Raw genomic sequence first — 15,769 nt, 5'->3', positions numbered from 1 at the left:
AAGCCTGTTTAATTATAAGTCGGAGACAGAATGAACTTTATTCTGATGTAATACTAGTCGTTCTTCACAGAGGATAAAGAATATATGCTTGTGAGTATTTCCGTATGCATTTATTAGCCCGTCTATGGCGTTTTGCTTTGTGTGTTAGCATCAAGCTAACTGTGTGTGCTTTTGTTTTAGGGCTCTCGACTATAATTGTCTGTGCTTTTATTTTCTTAAGCACAGCCAAACAACTTGCATCTCCTTTTCATGTCCCACATGCACGACTTGCCTCACAATCACTTTTTGTGTGTATGTAAACAGCCACTTTGCCTTCTATAGGCCCTTCTACAAACACACACACACACACACACACCCACACACACGCATGGACGCACACACCAAGACACATGGATGGTAGGCGGAGGGCAGGTGGTGGAGGAGGAGGTGCGGGAGGCGGCCTTTACATAAAAAGCATATTAAAAGTAGTTGCATCTCATTCTGCGGCCACACACACGCACACACATTGATAGTGCGTTTGGGACGATGGCTTCTACCACATCGGCAGATATTCTGCCCACCGGCGGCAGGATTTTCACCAGCATCCCCGACTTGTTCTTCATCCCAGAGTTTGTGAGTCATTTGGTGGTGGTTTGAGATGCGGAGAGGAATGGCAAGCCGCGTGTGTCGTGTTTGTGTGTCTTCCTCCGCTCGTGGTTTGCTGTGTAGGGTTGTCTTGGTTTTGCTCTCAAGTGAGGGGCGAGTTACCAGTGTTGTGTAGTCACACAAGACTGTCTGATCAATCACGACGAGGAATTGAATGTTGAGCCTGGAAAACTGGGCCCAAAAATCATTACAGAAAACATATATCGTACATTTACTTAATATAAGATTTTTCTCATTTTTACTTTATTTTTCAATTGCTGATGATCTTTTTAGCAATCTTTAATGGTGTTTTTCTATTAAAATAATATTTTATGTATTATTATAAAATGTTCTTTTACTTACTATTTTAAATGCAATTTATTTCTATTTCAAATTGTCTTTACTTTTACGTTTTTGGTTTGCATTTTTTAAAGATAATTCATTTATTTTCCAATTATCGTTATATAAATGAGTCACTGATGGTGTAGTGGTACATTCGCCTGACTCGTGTGGGGGCAGCGTGGGTTCGGTTCCCACTCAGTGACGGTGTCTATGTCTGCCCGGTGACTGGTTGGCGACCAGTTCAGGGTGTAGTGCGCCTTTCGCCCGTAGTCAGCTGGGATAGGCTCCAGCACCCTCTCGTGACCCTGGCCAGGATAAGCGGTGTGGATAATGACATGACATTAAATAACTTAAGAAATGTGAGCTTTTATTTTAAAATTATTTTTTAAATTTAATTTTAATGTATTTTGTAATAATTTTTTATTATTCATATATTTTCTATTGTTAATTTTTCACATTTATTTTTGATCAAATTAAAGTTAATTTTATTCTTATTTTTAGAATGAAGTTTTATTTTCTCTTGATTTTTTTGGGGCTATATTATCTGTTTTTTGTATTTTATTTCACAAATATGAGCTCATATATATTTTCATTGTTTTTTCTTTTTAGTTTTTAAAAATTTTTTTTCTTGCCAATTTTGGCTCAGATAATGTATGGATGGGAAATTATACATCATTCTATTTTTATATTACATTTGTATTTCACAAATATATTTGTACTTTCTAAAGTACATTTTCTTAGGAATTTTTAAATTTCATGTTACTTGTATTATTAAATTGTCATATTTTAAAAATACTTTTGATTTTCATTATATTATAATTTTTATTGTTTTTTGCATTTACTAACTTATTTTTAAATAAAAATAAAAATGTATATTTTTAATTATGCTAATGACTATCTTACTGATTTGATTATCTTAATGATCAGGTAATTTAATAATTTTTTTCCATTTACTGTTACCATGGCAACTAGTAGACATGGCAGTTGAGGCCAGTCACTCACCACAGCAACAACAAAACACTCACAGAGAACTATCCAAATGTTCACATGTGCTGTATAATATCGTAGCAAGACATTGGTTCATTTTGTGGATTCGCTGCAAACTTGAGCAGGCTGCTGTTGACTTTTTGGCTCATCGTCACGTCGTAACGGTGACAAATAAAACATTTGACTGAACAAACCAAAAACAAACTCGTCAGGTCAGCTAAATCGTGGTTATATCCCGGAGCAGGATAAATGTAGGAAAATATGTCCTCATTTTGCTTTAAAGGCTCGGAAATGTGGCCTTTCATGCGCGTGATAATTGGACGTTAATTGCATTTTTTGAATCGACACTGTGCTGACATTGAGCATCGTGAGCAAAGGAAAGCAAATATCTTCCGGTTAGTTTTCATAAAAAAATGCAACAAAACTGTTTTATTTTTGTTTTGGAGAATAATTAGTTACGCACACTATTGGGAGTTTTTATTAAATGCTAATCTCGATAATTGTTTTTACCAGAGGGAAAAAGTAAACCACCCAAAAAATCTTTGCATTTCGGTCTCTCGATTTGTTTGTTTTTATAAATAAGGAACAGTACTTACAATTATTTGTCAGATTTTTTTGTGTGGTTTTACACAAACGTGTAAGAGATATGTTCTTCAAAACACAAATTTTTCTGTTCATGACTGAAAAACACACACACAAATAAAATCTCAACAGAACATTTTCTACCTGTTTTGGATGAAAAGAAAAGATGCACATTTGGAGATACAATACAAAAAACTAAATCATCGTTTGGAGATAACTTTCTATCCAAAAGTAAAAAAAAGCAGTTATCTATCCACTTTGAAAAAATATACATTTCATTAAAATTTCATTGTTGATTTTCTGATTGAAAAAAAAATCCATAATATTTTCATAATCATTCATGGGATAATTTTGTAGCTGTTGAAGTTAAAGTGAACTTAAATAAATAAATACATTTTTAAAAAGTATCGTTTTTTTAATTTTTTATCCAAAACAACAAAATCTCTTAATAAATAAAAAGAATAAAAATAAAATGGAATAACATTTACGGTACATTGAAATCTGAAATGATGTTCAGCCATGACTATGCATTGGTATTTCGAAAGTGAAAACTTATTTGCATTTCAACTTTTACGACTTTGATCTTTCTTTTATTGACCTGCTTCATCTCCACCCTTTCTGCCACAGTTGCTGGCCATTTTTCTTTGGCACGGCAGAAGGAAGAGAGATTACATCCCTTGAATCAACTGGAAAACAAAAATTAACTCCAAGAGGCGGGGGAAGGGCGTAAATCGAAACCGGGCATCTTCTCGGCTCCTTTTACGGTGTGGGCCGGTCGGGTTGATCCTTGGAAAAACCTGCTGGTCTGGTTTTGGGACAAACTCGCCGTGTGTTTGCCGACAACAAGTGACCGGAGCGCGGCAGACGGGGGATGTTTGCTTTTGGTGGTGGGGATTTCGTCGCATCGCTACGTGATTTGCGCTTATGTTGCTTGTGTTTCCTCAGCGGTTCGTGGTGATGTACATTAAAACAAATATTATTAAGAGAAGTCCAAATTTAGAAATGGACGCCCTCACTGTACTACCACGTCGTATCGCAACTTGCAAGTTAGCACTATAGTATTTTTGCATGCTCTTTTTATATGCTAGCAGTGATGCTAATTTCCTTTAGCCTCCCTAAGGTGTTTCCCCATTGTATGCTAACATTAAGCTAGCTGAATTTTGTTCGATGAAATGATATGATTTGATTGGTTTTAAAATGTACTAATTTAATTTTCTTGTATTGTTTGAGTGCAGTAAATCTTGAGGGTTAGCCTTTGCGAGGGAGTCTTCTTTACATTTCTTCAAAGTGATGTTCCAAAATGTTTTGACAGCAAGCGAATGAAAACAGGTGCTTACGAATATTATACTGTGTTTAATTATTTTGACCTTGTTTTAATAAATGTAAAAAATGTTTAAATGCTACATACTGACTCCCAACTAGATGAGTAAGCTAACTTAAGAGCTATTTTTTTTCTGACTAAGCTATGCAAAGCTAGTCACACCTCTGCCGTGGACTCGAATCTCATGAGGTGGTGTGCCTAACGAAGTGGCCAGCGAGTGTACCGAGCAAATTCCTAGCCAAGAAAATTCCTTATAGAGCGTTTGATGTTTGCGAAGTACATGAAGCCACTTTTAATATTTGGGGTGTGGTGCCGATTGTGAGTCATTGACCCATGGCAAGAACAGAGCGGGACAGAAACGTCGCTGTTTGCTTAGCTTTACTGCATTTGTGTCTCTTTATGAAGCATAACAGGACTACTACTGCACTACTTATTAACTCATGGCTATGGATTCAAGATAAGGGGAGAAATTGTATTCAGTGTGGATATGTGGAATGTAGTTGACCATAACCGTACAATTGTTCACTTGAAATACAGAACGTGAGCCACATGCTGCTTCACCAACATCATTTTCCGCTCTGATGAATGGGCCCATAGACTGATTGGTCATTGTGCGCGATCACATGACTAGAACAGGTGGCAATGATAAATGACAACAACGGTGGTCTTCTATTCTCATCTCGGTGTAAAATTCAACTTGTTCATGCTTTAATGAATGGACTGTGAGGTTAAATATTCACCATTGTGTATTGTGTTCACGTCTCTTTCAGTGGGAATGTTTGTCAAAGGAGGGGGCCGGTTGTAGCTTGAAAGTATTTTTTTTTGAAGGATGGTTGAGTGCCATTAGGGTTTCCTTAAAGGGAGAAGCCGACAAGTGCTAGCAACTGTTTGAGAACCGCTTCAGGCTCAAAAGGCTTGTTAAAAAAAAAACAAAAAAACTCAACTAACCCTGCAACACAAAACTTTAGGGTTTCGGGTTAGGGGTTCGTGTTAGCGTTAGGGTTAGGGGTTACCAATTCTTATTTTTTTCTTAATTTCACTCAAAGTCATATTGAATGTGCCTAACCGACAACAGCAAACTCTAACCCCAAACTCCCTAATTTAGTAGACATATTCATTTTTATTTAAATAAAAACAAAACATAAATCTAAACCTAATCGCATCACCCAAATTAACCCTGATAATTTTTTTCTGTTCCTTTCCACCAGGTGTTTGGCGGTCTGGTGTGGATCCTGGTGGCGTCCACTCGCGTGTACCCCGACCACCCACTGGGGTGGGTCATGTTCGTGTCGGTCTTCTGCTTCGTCTTCACCACGCTCTGGTTCTTCCTCTTCCTGTGCGGAGCCAATCAGAGCAGCATCTGGCCCGCTCTTGTAAGACACTCCCCGCGCAAATGCTGACTGGCTAAGATTCAACAGTTGGAATTCCCGCTCCATTTTCAGCTCCGTCGTGCGTCCGCTTTATCCTGCAGGACACGTTCTACCATTTCTTGGCGGTGGTGTTCTACCTGAGCGCATCGGTGATCCTGGCTTACATCACCGTGCTCAAAGGCTGGGGGGTCACCGTCAACTCGGGGGGCACCCTGTCCATTGTGCCGCTCATCGGAGAAGGCCTTAAAATCTACAGGCTCGACATAGCCGCCGTGGTGGGTCTCACACAAACGCTCAAAAAGTTCATTTGTGGGAAAAAGATTTATTTTCCAGGTTTTTAAATAGTAGTTCTTAAAATATTATTTTAAATTGATTTCTTTGCGATTTTTAAAAAATATTTTGTGAACAATTAAGCGTTTTTAGCGTAAAGATGTCACCATTACAAATGTTACACAACAGCCTCCAGTTAACAAACTTTATGTTAATATTGTATATTTACTGTAGATTTCTTTTTAATTACAAAAGGAATATTTCTTGAAAATGTAAAAACAAATGTATCAAAGGATCCTTTTTTTAATTTATTATTATTATTATTAAAATTTTTTGGGGGTCATTTTCCCAACATTTAAAAAAAATATGATTAAAGTATTTAAATTGCTTAAAATTTTAATTCTTAATGCAGCGTGTCCACCTTTTTTTCAATGCCCATAAAATTAAAAAAAAAAAAATCAAATTTTATTTTTTTTTTTTTTAGAAAAAGTAATAATCATAAAACACATAATGAATTTGCCCTGCAATCATTTCAAATGAAAAATTGGTAACATTTTGTCCCTTTATTTATTATTCAATTAATTAAACATTTGACTAATTTAAAATCCATATTATATTATATTATATTATATTATATTATATTATATTATATTATATATTTTTATATTTTTTATATTATATTGTATTATATTATATTATATTATATTATATATTTTTATATTATATTATATTGTATTGATGCTTCATTCCAAGTAAGACATCTTTTAAAAGGCCAGCTCCTTTTTTTCTTGATTCTGTTGGCCTAATACTGACCTGCTGCTGATCCGTGCTTATGATGTCATCCAGGTGATGTCATACATGGCCACGCTCCTCTACTTCCTGCACGCCATCTTCTCCGCCATCCGATGGCAGAGAGCCTAAAGGGGACCCCAAAAATGTCAGTCGACTTGTCCTGAACACAGAACCACTTAATCATATTTTTATTATTAGATAGATTTTTTTATATAAGCTGTTACAGACAAGTTACAAAAGTCACATGACTGAATGAGCAGCAAACAAAGTGTCACATGTGAGAGTTTTACTAATCAAATTTGCAAATAATATTAAATTATGATAAATCTGGCATCCAAAAAGCATATTTCCTTTTTCCAGTTTTGCCCAACAAGACTTTTTTTTTTTTTTCACAGAAGGCTTATGTCAGGTTGGAATAAAAAACAAATGTGTTTTTTATGACAAAGTAAATAAAAATTCAAAAAGTCATCGTCACTTTAAAATTTGGGGAAATTTTAAATCTGATTGTTTTCATTAAATGGAGAAACATTAAAAAAAAAAAAATAACAAGAAAATATTTTTACGATTAAAAAATGTTAATGCATTGGAATTTTTTTTTTGACACAATTTGACAAAAAATTTAGCATTACACATCGGCCATGTGTGAGTGTTGTAAAACAACTTCCAGTTCAAACAGAATTAAAATTGGATTTTGCAAATCTTTTAACATGCATATATAAACATAATTTTGCTTTGCTAAATTAGAATACATAATACATTTGTCTGTTTTTAAATTTTGTAAAAATAATAATTATAAAAAAAAAATAAATGCAAAAAAGCAGGCAAAGCTTTACATTTAGATTAAAAAAAATATCTTAATGTGACCTTTTCTTTGAAATGTGGGATTCATTTATCATTTTTAGCACCGCATGTCCGTTTCTGAAATGTAAAAGAATTATAATGGATATTCAATTCAAATCAATTTTAAATATGGCTTTATGATTTGATAAACATAAATCAATAAAAACACCAAATCAGCCAAACCAATTTGGCAGCGCGTCCTCCATTTTCACGAGCTACAACATTTTTTTTTTATATGATTGTCTACTAAAATGTCATGAACACACAAAATGTTACCAATGATCATTCTATGTTTTACAATAACGTCCATTTTTTTTCTCAATAAAAATTGAAACGAAATGTCGACAATATTGGTGACCTTTTGCTACGCGTGTGCAAAATGTTCCCAATTTCATTCTTTTGTGTTTACAACCAGCCTGTAAAACATCCTCACGCTTTTCAACCCTACTTTTTATTTTTGAAAGGATCACTTCATGTTTTTTATGGATCCGACGTGATTGTTACATGTCTGAAAATGCTCACTTTTTTTGTATATACTTGATGATTCCACTTTCCGCATATATTTACAAATCTACAATGTGAAATAAAATAAGGAATTTCCAAAAGTGTCTGCAGACTATTTACGACTCAACAAAGAGAGAAGTGAAAAAATGTTGCGACATGAATTTAAAGAGATATTATTGAACTGAAAATATTTAAAGACACATGGAAAATGTATATTGGAGCATGATTGGCATTTTTGGTTGAATTTTTGTTAGGGCTTACAAATTATTTTTTTTCCCCACGCAATGCATTTCAATGGGCAAAAATTTCATGTGAGTTTTTGCTATTCACGGCTCAGCCCAGCCCCTATCCCCGTAAATTGTTTTTTTCCACTGTATAGCTTTGAGTTGTAATATTACCATTCACCACTAGTTGGCCGACTTGTCTTAGTTGCATTTAAATGTTTGCCGATTTGGAATTACATGCAGTGGAGGGGCGGTATCCTAGCGCCCCCTATTGACAAGCCGCAACCTTGCCTTGCTGCATTAGAAGCAATTCTCGCATACTGACAGATTTTTGTCCAGTGTGTAAAACGCAAACAATATTCCATCTGTCTCCACTTAGGCCCCCGGGGCCACAAAATTTCACCTTAGCTGCTCAAAAAGAAAAAAAAAAGAAAAAGAAAGAAAGAGGGCGTTATATGGACATGTGGGAAACACCAACAATACCAGAACTGGTTTGTCGGCTAAATTCGCCTCTGTGGCATTTCCACCTGCTTACGGCTCCTTTAGTCCCCACCGACCGGGACAAAAAAAAAAGGGTCCGACTATTCTAGGATGGCGGCGACCACTACCCAGTCTATGGGGAGTCTTCCCAGCGGACTGGCAATATGCGTGACCGTGCCCGATTTGTTCTACCTGCCCGAACTGGTGAGTGACCTTCACCTATGGTGACATCCTTTATATGAAGAAAGCTCACATGACACACGCTTTCATTTGGATTATTGCTATGAGAGACATTCTGTGACTGAATACATAGTTGGTGTAAGAAAGATGTTTCTACATAAACACACTGCTGGCCTTGTTGGCGAATCGGTTCTTGAGCCGGCAGGTAGCAAAATCAAGTAAAATAACGACGTGAGCCCTTTGAGTTTTTGTAGAAATGTGTCCAAAAAAAAAAAAAAAAGACAGACTGATTGACTTTCAAGCCATGTGTGTTTTTAATACACATTGAGCCTGTTTGTGGCAGTTTTTGGCAATGTACAGAAATAATCTAGAGATTTTTGTTTTTTGCTTTACTGCTCAAACCAGACTTTGAACTATTGCCAGGTCTTACCATTCGTATAAAACAGCAATTCATTTTGCAAAATGTTTTCAAATTCCAATTTATTTGCACAGAATGCAGGATGTAGAATGAACTAAAAAATTTAAAAAAAAATGCAATTTGTGATGTTTTCACCTCCTGGTTGCGTGCAGGTGACAGGTGGGCTGGTGTGGATCCTGGTGGCGTCCACCCACGTGGACCCCCCCAACCCTCTGGGCTGGGTGATGTTCGTGTCCGTCTTCTGCTTCGTCATGACCCTCCTCTGGGTGGTCATCTTCATCGCCGGGTGTCACAAGAACGGCTCGGCGTGGGTCGCCGCTGTAAGGTCACATGACCAAAATGGAGAGGAGATGAGATTTAGAGATGAGCATGTGAGAATGAGATGAGTGATAGCACGAAAACCAAAAATAGAGAATGAGATGAGGCGTTTCGGTGGATAAGAATTTTTCAAAAATAATGAGAATGGAGAATGATGTTTTTTGAGATGTTTTCATTTTTTTGCATTTTCCCAGAAATCCACCTGTTGCTGAATCTAACCCTTAATTCACTAAATCGACATGATTTGACATTAAATGATTGTTACATCATTATTATGAAAACGTGACGCAAATTCTGAATCAGCACAAAAAAAAATAATTAAGTATAAATTTACTTGCGCCTGTCAAAATGTGTTGACCAATCAGATGGGACTAAAACAAGATTGTGATTTGATTGGAGAATGAGGACACGTGATTAGTAATTCCTTTACCCTCCTGTGTGTGTGTGTGTGTTAGGATTTTGCCTATCACGCTTTGGCTGCGTTGTTCTACCTCAGTGCTGGGGTCAATTTAGCCTTCATCACCTTCGTTATGAAATCAGGAGCGTTCCAAATCTACCAGATTGACATCGCTGCTGTGGTCAGAACATTTACACACACGAGCAGTAGCTCAAGCTATCCTATTTCTGGTGCGTTATTGTTGTGTGTGTTGCAGGTGTTTGCCTTCATGGCCACGCTGCTCTACTTCATTCACGCCGTCCTGTCGTCCCTGCGGTGGAAACACTTCTGAAAACAACAGTCCTCTGAATGAACATTTCAATTAGCATAGTATTAGCATTTCGTAGTTAGCCACACAAGCCCATTTTTATTTTTTTTGTAAACATTTACTTATTTTCTGTTGCTCCTTTGTATTCTCAACAAATAGAACCAAACAAGTTTGTCAGGCTTGTTTTCCACTCCTGGGTTGCTCCCTGGTTTTCACGTTGGTTCCACCGACACTGAAAACTACCGTATGTTGTGTATACTGATTATTTTAGGGCACTTTTTTTTTTTTTTTTACTCAGCTCTTGGAAAGCACAAAGAAATGAGCCATTGATACAGGTTAGAACTAATGATATGAAATTGGGTGGACAAGTCTATCATAACAGGATACAGAAAAGCGTCAAGGGCCAACGGTCAGCCATTGTGACATAAAAAGTCTCTCAAAATTATTATTTAGTTGATGGCAGAATTCAAGAACGAGTAAAGAAATCCAGTGAATTTTTAAATGATATTTTATTTTAATGCACATCACAGATATCGTGGTGGCCTGTGACATGTAATCATGATTCTCATCATATTTATACAATTCATTCACAGAATTAGAAAATAATGAAAAAAACAAAAGAGCTTTTCACATAAATTGCAGTTCTACCAGATGGTTCTCTTGACGCCCGCCCAGATTGAGCGTTTGAGTCCCTGGGAGGCACGGACATCGTCCCAGTGCAGACGCGTGTCTGGGATCTCGTCCTCGGGCTCCGGTTGGGCCCGGACCCCCTCCTCGGGGGACGCCACCACCATGGGCAGCGGGCCGCGCTCCTGACGGAACTCCACCACGTGGAGCTGCTTCTTGTCTGCCAGCATCTGGTGCGTTTCCTGGAAGATGGATGAGGATGGAAATAATAATAATGAGTGAATTATTTTTAAATAATTACACAAAAGGACATCGTCATCTTTATCTTTAAAACAAATTACTATGAAAGTATAACATATATAACTACATAAATACAAGATACAAATATGTCGATAAAATTTATTTGTGAGATATAGTTTGTTAATACTGAATTAATTAAAAAGAATGAAAGAATCGTTATAATGCATGACACAATTATTTGATTATTTAAATTCTCAATAGTAATTGCATTTATTATAAGAACATGAAATTAGGCTAATAAATATATACATTTCCTTCAGCCCAAAATATAGATATTTTTTACCATGGTACTGAAATAAACAGCATTCATAATAATATAACTACATACTGCAAAACATATTTTAAACCATAATCAATATTTGGTGCAGTTTTTTTTTTAAACCATTTAAGCAAAACAATAATACTACAGTGTATGATATGATATGATGTGAACAAGCGCCTGCCATCGATTACCTGCTTGGACAGGCCGGAGAAGAGCGCCCTGGTGATGTTGAGCAGGTTGACCGATCCTTCCACCTTACAGTACATGTCCTTCAAGCCGATCAGCTTGCACATGGTGATGACGGCGCGGTGGCAGTGAAGGCCGTAACCTAGACGCACGCACCGGATGAAAAGAAAAGCATCTTTTTTTAAATCATTTAAACTATGACAATAAACCCTTTGTTGTGCCACAAACCGAGTACCTTTGTTCTGTTTCTTCATACGAAGCGTCGTCCGTTTAAACTTGGATTCGATGTCGTGATAAACTGTTGACAAACACAAACAGATTTTGTTATTGTGTGCTTGCCTCCCCCCATTTGTTTGTTCTCAAATTAAATACAGGGTTACCATCACTATACAGGCAGCATATGAAATGCTCACAGACATATATTCTTTATCCTCTGGAAAAAAATATTCTAACATTGCAGTTTAGTCAGCCCCGATCAAACCAACTACCATGGAGCTGCTCTAACTTTTGTTATTTGTTTTTCATCTTGTGGGGAAAAAAAAAGACAATTAAATGACGGACAAATAAAAGCTTTTGGGAACATTGTGTGCCTTATGAATCATACAACATGACTCAAGCAGAAAACAATAAAAACAAAAAAAAAGGCCAAACCTTCCGTGTTGCTCACTTTGTTATGTCAACGTGCTGAGTTGACTGACAGCGAGGCGGACAAAAAGCCTCATTGACATCTTAAATGGCACTTGAGTAGCCAATTGTACATTTCAAGGCGAACAATTTTTCCCCTACAGTTCGCTTCTCCAAAGTGGCGACTAACAATGCAAGTGTGTACTTACTAGTGTGGTTGTTGTATCTTTCTATGTAGTACAAGTAGTGGATGGCTCGATTCTTTGCCTGCACAAACACACACAAACAAAAGTAGCAATTAGGATTTGAAAGTCAATAAAAAAACAAGAACAGGCAATTCAATATCTGAACGATTAAGCCTGTAATTTAGGAGCCGAAAGAAAAATTCTGCTCTGAACGACACCACAGGACGATTACCTCTGCCAATAAGTTGAAGCGCAACAAAAAGCAATGTTCAAGGCGATCATAATGTCAAAGACTTTTATAATCAGCGCCCTCACCTTCCTCAGAGCTGTGTTTCTGTCTGCCGCCTTCCCCAAGGCAAAACCTGCACACAAAATTTGGTCTCCTCATTCACACATTGTGACCTTGTAAAAAATTGGAAAGGAAAAATAACTAGTTATTGACAGCTTCACTTGCACTGACAATTATTCCCTTTTAATCTATCCTCTAAAGACCAGTGTTGAAATAAAAGGCCACAGGGCGCTGAGCTGAGTCAACTTTAGATTCAAGATGGAAAGCGGAAAATTGATTTATTTTTCGCTGAATGAGCCAACATAAATATTGTCATAAAGCATTAATATAAAATAAGCCCTAAAAGCTTCGCAAAAGAGGATCATTTAAATAAATTTTTTAAGACAACATTATCTTCTACTATTTCATGTTTTTTATCGTGATCTGCAGAGGTGGACAACCGCACTGCGTCCAGTTGGACCTAAAGAAGCGCCCGGCAAGTTTATCATACCTGCGGCGCCTTGGCCGTTGCCCACGGCGACCAAACAGCTGATGGACCTCTTCCTGCCCTCTTTTGCCGTCATATTGAAGACGCTCTTCACCTGCGACACAACAACAATCGATTAAGGACATTCATGCATATTGGGGAAAAAAAAAAAAAAAGTGTACCAAGGCTTTCCAAACACTAGGGGGCAGCACTGATTCACTACAGAGAAGAGGCCAGTGGGATGAAACCCACCCAGTTCAGTGCTAGCCCACTCTCGTCTCATGCGAGTCAAAGATGCGGAGCAGACTTGCTTTCATTCAACCATTTTGCTTTCAAGGTTGCACATTTCACTGATAAGAAGAAAATAATGACATCCGCATTTATTAAACTGAAGCAAAGCTGAGGCAACTGACAAGCTTGGTGGTCATGGACATCATCACCTCTCTGTTCTTTTATTTCGTCTTATTTTTTATACTCCCTCACACATTTTCTTTTGTCTACCTCGCTAGATGTCTTTCACCATCTTTTTTACACAATTATGAACACACACACACCTATATACAAAAGATTAAACGATCAGTACGCCATTGCACGCGCACTAGTGTGACAATTGGTGGCTAACGAACATCACTCACCTCAATAACACGTGAGTCGAAGTTTTCGTAGGTCTCTAAAAAAAAAAAAAAACAAAACAAAAATTTTGTGACGCTACTTTCCAGCTGAACCAAAAGTAACCATGAGCCATTTTGGCATCACTCTGAGTGACCTTTAAAAATATACTTTTTTGATAAAACCTCTTTTCTGTTTTAATTAAAGCACCCATTTAATAAAAAAAATAAAATAAAATTACCCCCCCAAAACTACTGAATCCCTCCCCCAAAATTTCATACAGTCATTAAACATGTTCCAAAAAAAATTAATTAAAAAACAAAAAATATATATATAAACGTTACCTCCATTAGGTCCGGGATCAGGCGGGCCCAGACTGATGCCGCCCCAGGAGTTGCCCGTCCAGCCTCGTTCCCGCTTCACTTTCATCCTCTTCCTCCTCTCCCACTCGTCTCGCTGACGCACTGCAAGGGCGGAAACAACATCAATGCATATTTTCATATTTTATTTCCTAATATCAACAAAAGAGCGTGTGCGTGTATACGGACCAAGTTCAGCTTGCACTTCCTGTTGCTCGGCCTGACCTCTGCGGTTCATACTCTGCACGGCGCCGTCTTTTAACACCGGTGCATTCAGACCGGGCCATAGGAAACCGCCGTGACCTACGCAGTCAAGTCAGGGACAAAATTGTCTCCAAAAGTTCACTCTTGATCACTTGAGTGGTGCAAAGTCTTCGTCACCTTCTCCGATGGTCTGGCCTCGGTTCAGATCCCGCTTCAACTTGCGTTTGGTTCGCTTCCCTCTGCCCTTCCTGGCACCGGCCCCTGACTCGGCCAGCACGCCTTTCCAAAGCTCTTCGGCCGTCACTAGGTACGAGCAAGTACGCAAACGACATGGCACTTTAGCAAATGATCACCTTTAAATGTAAATGCTCACAAAGGCTGTTGCTAGGCTCAAATGTAAAAAAAAAGGCATCATATTCTGATCCAGTGCAAATAAGCCCCCACAGATATGGAAGTAGGAGGCAAAACAAGAAATACATTTTCATGCAAGATAAGTGCCGCCATTGGTGCCACAGTTTTGGTTAGCAAACACAGTTTAAATAGGCTCCGCTGGTAATGCTTTATGTCCTGATGTTAATATTTATCCTTACGCTTGTTGAAGAAGCTTCCATGTCTGCTTGATTGCCAATACGGCGCTGGCATAAGAGAAGGTGAGGCCGTCGTTCGGCTGATCAGCTGGAGGGGAGCTGCAGTTGAGGAGACACGTAGCAGTGATTAAACAAATGCAGTGAGTGTTAGTGCAAGTCTACATCAAATGCGTTCAAATTGCACAAGCAACAACATCGATAAAAAACAAACACAGACCAGCCGCCTTAATAGGTACGGTCCTAATGTGTGTGTTTGGATTTGACACGATTGAAGAACGGACGTCACATTTTTATCACAAGCACCGTATTACACCACGGAAAAGCGACAAATCAGACTGTAAATAACCCAAAAAAGAAGATAAATGACAAATACATCACCTCCAACGACGATACGGAGGGCACAACACACGCGTACGGCCGCCGCCATATTGGATTCTGACGGGTCCTCAAAAGTCAGAAGCCAGACGGCTGATCTTCGCCTGTTCAAAAATGCCAATTTTCGAAGTGAAATATTTAATTTATTTCATTATTTACTATTCGCATTGCACTATGTAATTATCTTTAGGCTTATTATTACACCACTTATTTATAATTCATTGTATGAATTTATTTAAGAACAAAATAAAAATCACATGAGTCCGGCTTTTGTCTGCTCACATATAATCTAAGATCAATAGATTTCCACAACAGCCATCAAACGTCGTGCACGTATTTAAATTATTGTATTCTAACGTATTTTAATTTTAATTCTAACGTATATAATTTACATTTCGAAAGGGACGTGCGGTCAGGCGAGGCAAGGAAGGCAGTGCCTCGATGCTGCCCACTGGTGTAAATTCCTTTCCCCTGCATGAGTACGTAAATAACAATTTATGATTACATTAAATTATGTTTTATGTTCGTGATTAAAATAGCTGAATTTGCTTATTCCTGTTCGAATGCATGGTAAGAGCAGCAACAAGAGTCACCGGTGCCATCGCTCCCTTCGTTCGTTCTTGTATTGCTGTAATTTCGGCTCTGTCCAAATTCGCAAGCTGCATCCTCCGAAGGACGCATTTTCGGACACGGCCAAATTCTGGAAAAATGATTCGCAGACTGGGTACTTCGGCGCCTTC

The 15,769-nt window shown here is 37.8% G+C and overlaps 3 protein-coding genes across 12 annotated transcripts; 2 read left to right on the top strand and 1 right to left on the bottom strand.

Annotated features, from left to right (window-relative positions):
* The first annotated feature begins 483 nt into the window (after positions 1 to 483).
* Positions 484 to 7,733, top strand: LOC148329999 (myelin and lymphocyte protein-like). Of its 8 annotated transcripts, none has more exons than XM_088305494.1 (5): positions 2,959 to 3,489; positions 3,848 to 3,864; positions 5,065 to 5,229; positions 5,299 to 5,501; positions 6,343 to 7,733. In XM_088305494.1, the coding sequence occupies exons 1-5, from the start codon at positions 3,407 to 3,409 to the stop codon at positions 6,415 to 6,417; spliced, it is 543 nt and encodes a 180-aa protein (XP_088161620.1). In that variant the 5' UTR covers positions 2,959 to 3,406; the 3' UTR covers positions 6,418 to 7,733. The 8 variants fall into 8 exon arrangements, with proteins under 8 accessions (XP_088161622.1, XP_088161620.1, XP_088161621.1 ...); XM_088305504.1 differs by having other exon boundaries at positions 2,967 to 3,422; positions 3,771 to 3,864; XM_088305503.1 differs by having other exon boundaries at positions 2,967 to 3,482; positions 3,771 to 3,864.
* A 596-nt stretch (positions 7,734 to 8,329) lies between these two features.
* malb (mal, T cell differentiation protein (MAL blood group) b) lies at positions 8,330 to 11,558 on the top strand. 3 transcript variants are annotated; one of them, XM_088305325.1, is made up of 4 exons: positions 8,330 to 8,540; positions 9,087 to 9,254; positions 9,708 to 9,830; positions 9,906 to 11,558. In XM_088305325.1, the coding sequence occupies exons 1-4, from the start codon at positions 8,448 to 8,450 to the stop codon at positions 9,978 to 9,980; spliced, it is 459 nt and encodes a 152-aa protein (XP_088161451.1). In that variant the 5' UTR covers positions 8,330 to 8,447; the 3' UTR covers positions 9,981 to 11,558. The 3 variants fall into 3 exon arrangements, with proteins under 3 accessions (XP_088161451.1, XP_088161450.1, XP_088161452.1); XM_088305324.1 differs by having other exon boundaries at positions 9,087 to 9,305; XM_088305326.1 differs by lacking the exon at positions 9,708 to 9,830 and having other exon boundaries at positions 8,331 to 8,540; positions 9,087 to 9,305.
* Positions 10,449 to 15,613, bottom strand: mrps5 (mitochondrial ribosomal protein S5). The gene is made up of 13 exons (XM_088305323.1): positions 15,422 to 15,613; positions 15,033 to 15,133; positions 14,658 to 14,753; positions 14,245 to 14,370; positions 14,053 to 14,166; positions 13,849 to 13,968; positions 13,531 to 13,565; positions 12,920 to 13,010; positions 12,456 to 12,502; positions 12,165 to 12,222; positions 11,567 to 11,629; positions 11,337 to 11,473; positions 10,449 to 10,825 (listed from the first exon to the last, which is right to left on the bottom strand). Coding segments are annotated over exons 1-13 (1,215 nt in total). The 5' UTR covers positions 15,424 to 15,613; the 3' UTR covers positions 10,449 to 10,600.
* Between the last annotated feature and the right edge of the window lie 156 nt (positions 15,614 to 15,769).

Source organism: Idiotropiscis lumnitzeri, chromosome 9, assembly GCF_059441095.1.
Source record: "Idiotropiscis lumnitzeri isolate Australia: NSW breed Sydney's pygmy pipehorse chromosome 9, RoL_Ilum_1.0, whole genome shotgun sequence".
In the NCBI taxonomy this organism is placed as follows: Eukaryota; Metazoa; Chordata; class Actinopteri; order Syngnathiformes; family Syngnathidae; genus Idiotropiscis; species Idiotropiscis lumnitzeri.
Note: the sequence above shows the minus strand (reverse complement) of the source record. Positions and strands in the feature narration are given on the sequence as shown.

Coding starts and splice junctions, on each gene's coding strand:
- mrps5 (XM_088305323.1), bottom strand. Junction 14,754..15,032: donor CCTCCGTATCGTCGTTGGAG/GTGATGTATTTG, acceptor CCTCAACTGCAG/CTCCCCTCCAGCTGATCAGC. Junction 14,167..14,244: donor AGGCCAGACCATCGGAGAAG/GTGACGAAGACT, acceptor TTGACTGCGTAG/GTCACGGCGGTTTCCTATGG.
- LOC148329999 (XM_088305494.1), top strand. CDS start 3,407: ATGTTTGCTTTTGGTGGTGGGGATTTCGTCGCATCGCTACGTGATTTG. Junction 5,230..5,298: donor GCAGCATCTGGCCCGCTCTT/GTAAGACACTCC, acceptor CTCCATTTTCAG/CTCCGTCGTGCGTCCGCTTT. Junction 5,502..6,342: donor GGCTCGACATAGCCGCCGTG/GTGGGTCTCACA, acceptor GATGTCATCCAG/GTGATGTCATACATGGCCAC.
- malb (XM_088305324.1), top strand. CDS start 8,448: ATGGCGGCGACCACTACCCAGTCTATGGGGAGTCTTCCCAGCGGACTG. Junction 8,541..9,086: donor TGTTCTACCTGCCCGAACTG/GTGAGTGACCTT, acceptor GGTTGCGTGCAG/GTGACAGGTGGGCTGGTGTG. Junction 9,306..9,707: donor TGAGATTTAGAGATGAGCAT/GTGAGAATGAGA, acceptor TGTGTGTGTTAG/GATTTTGCCTATCACGCTTT.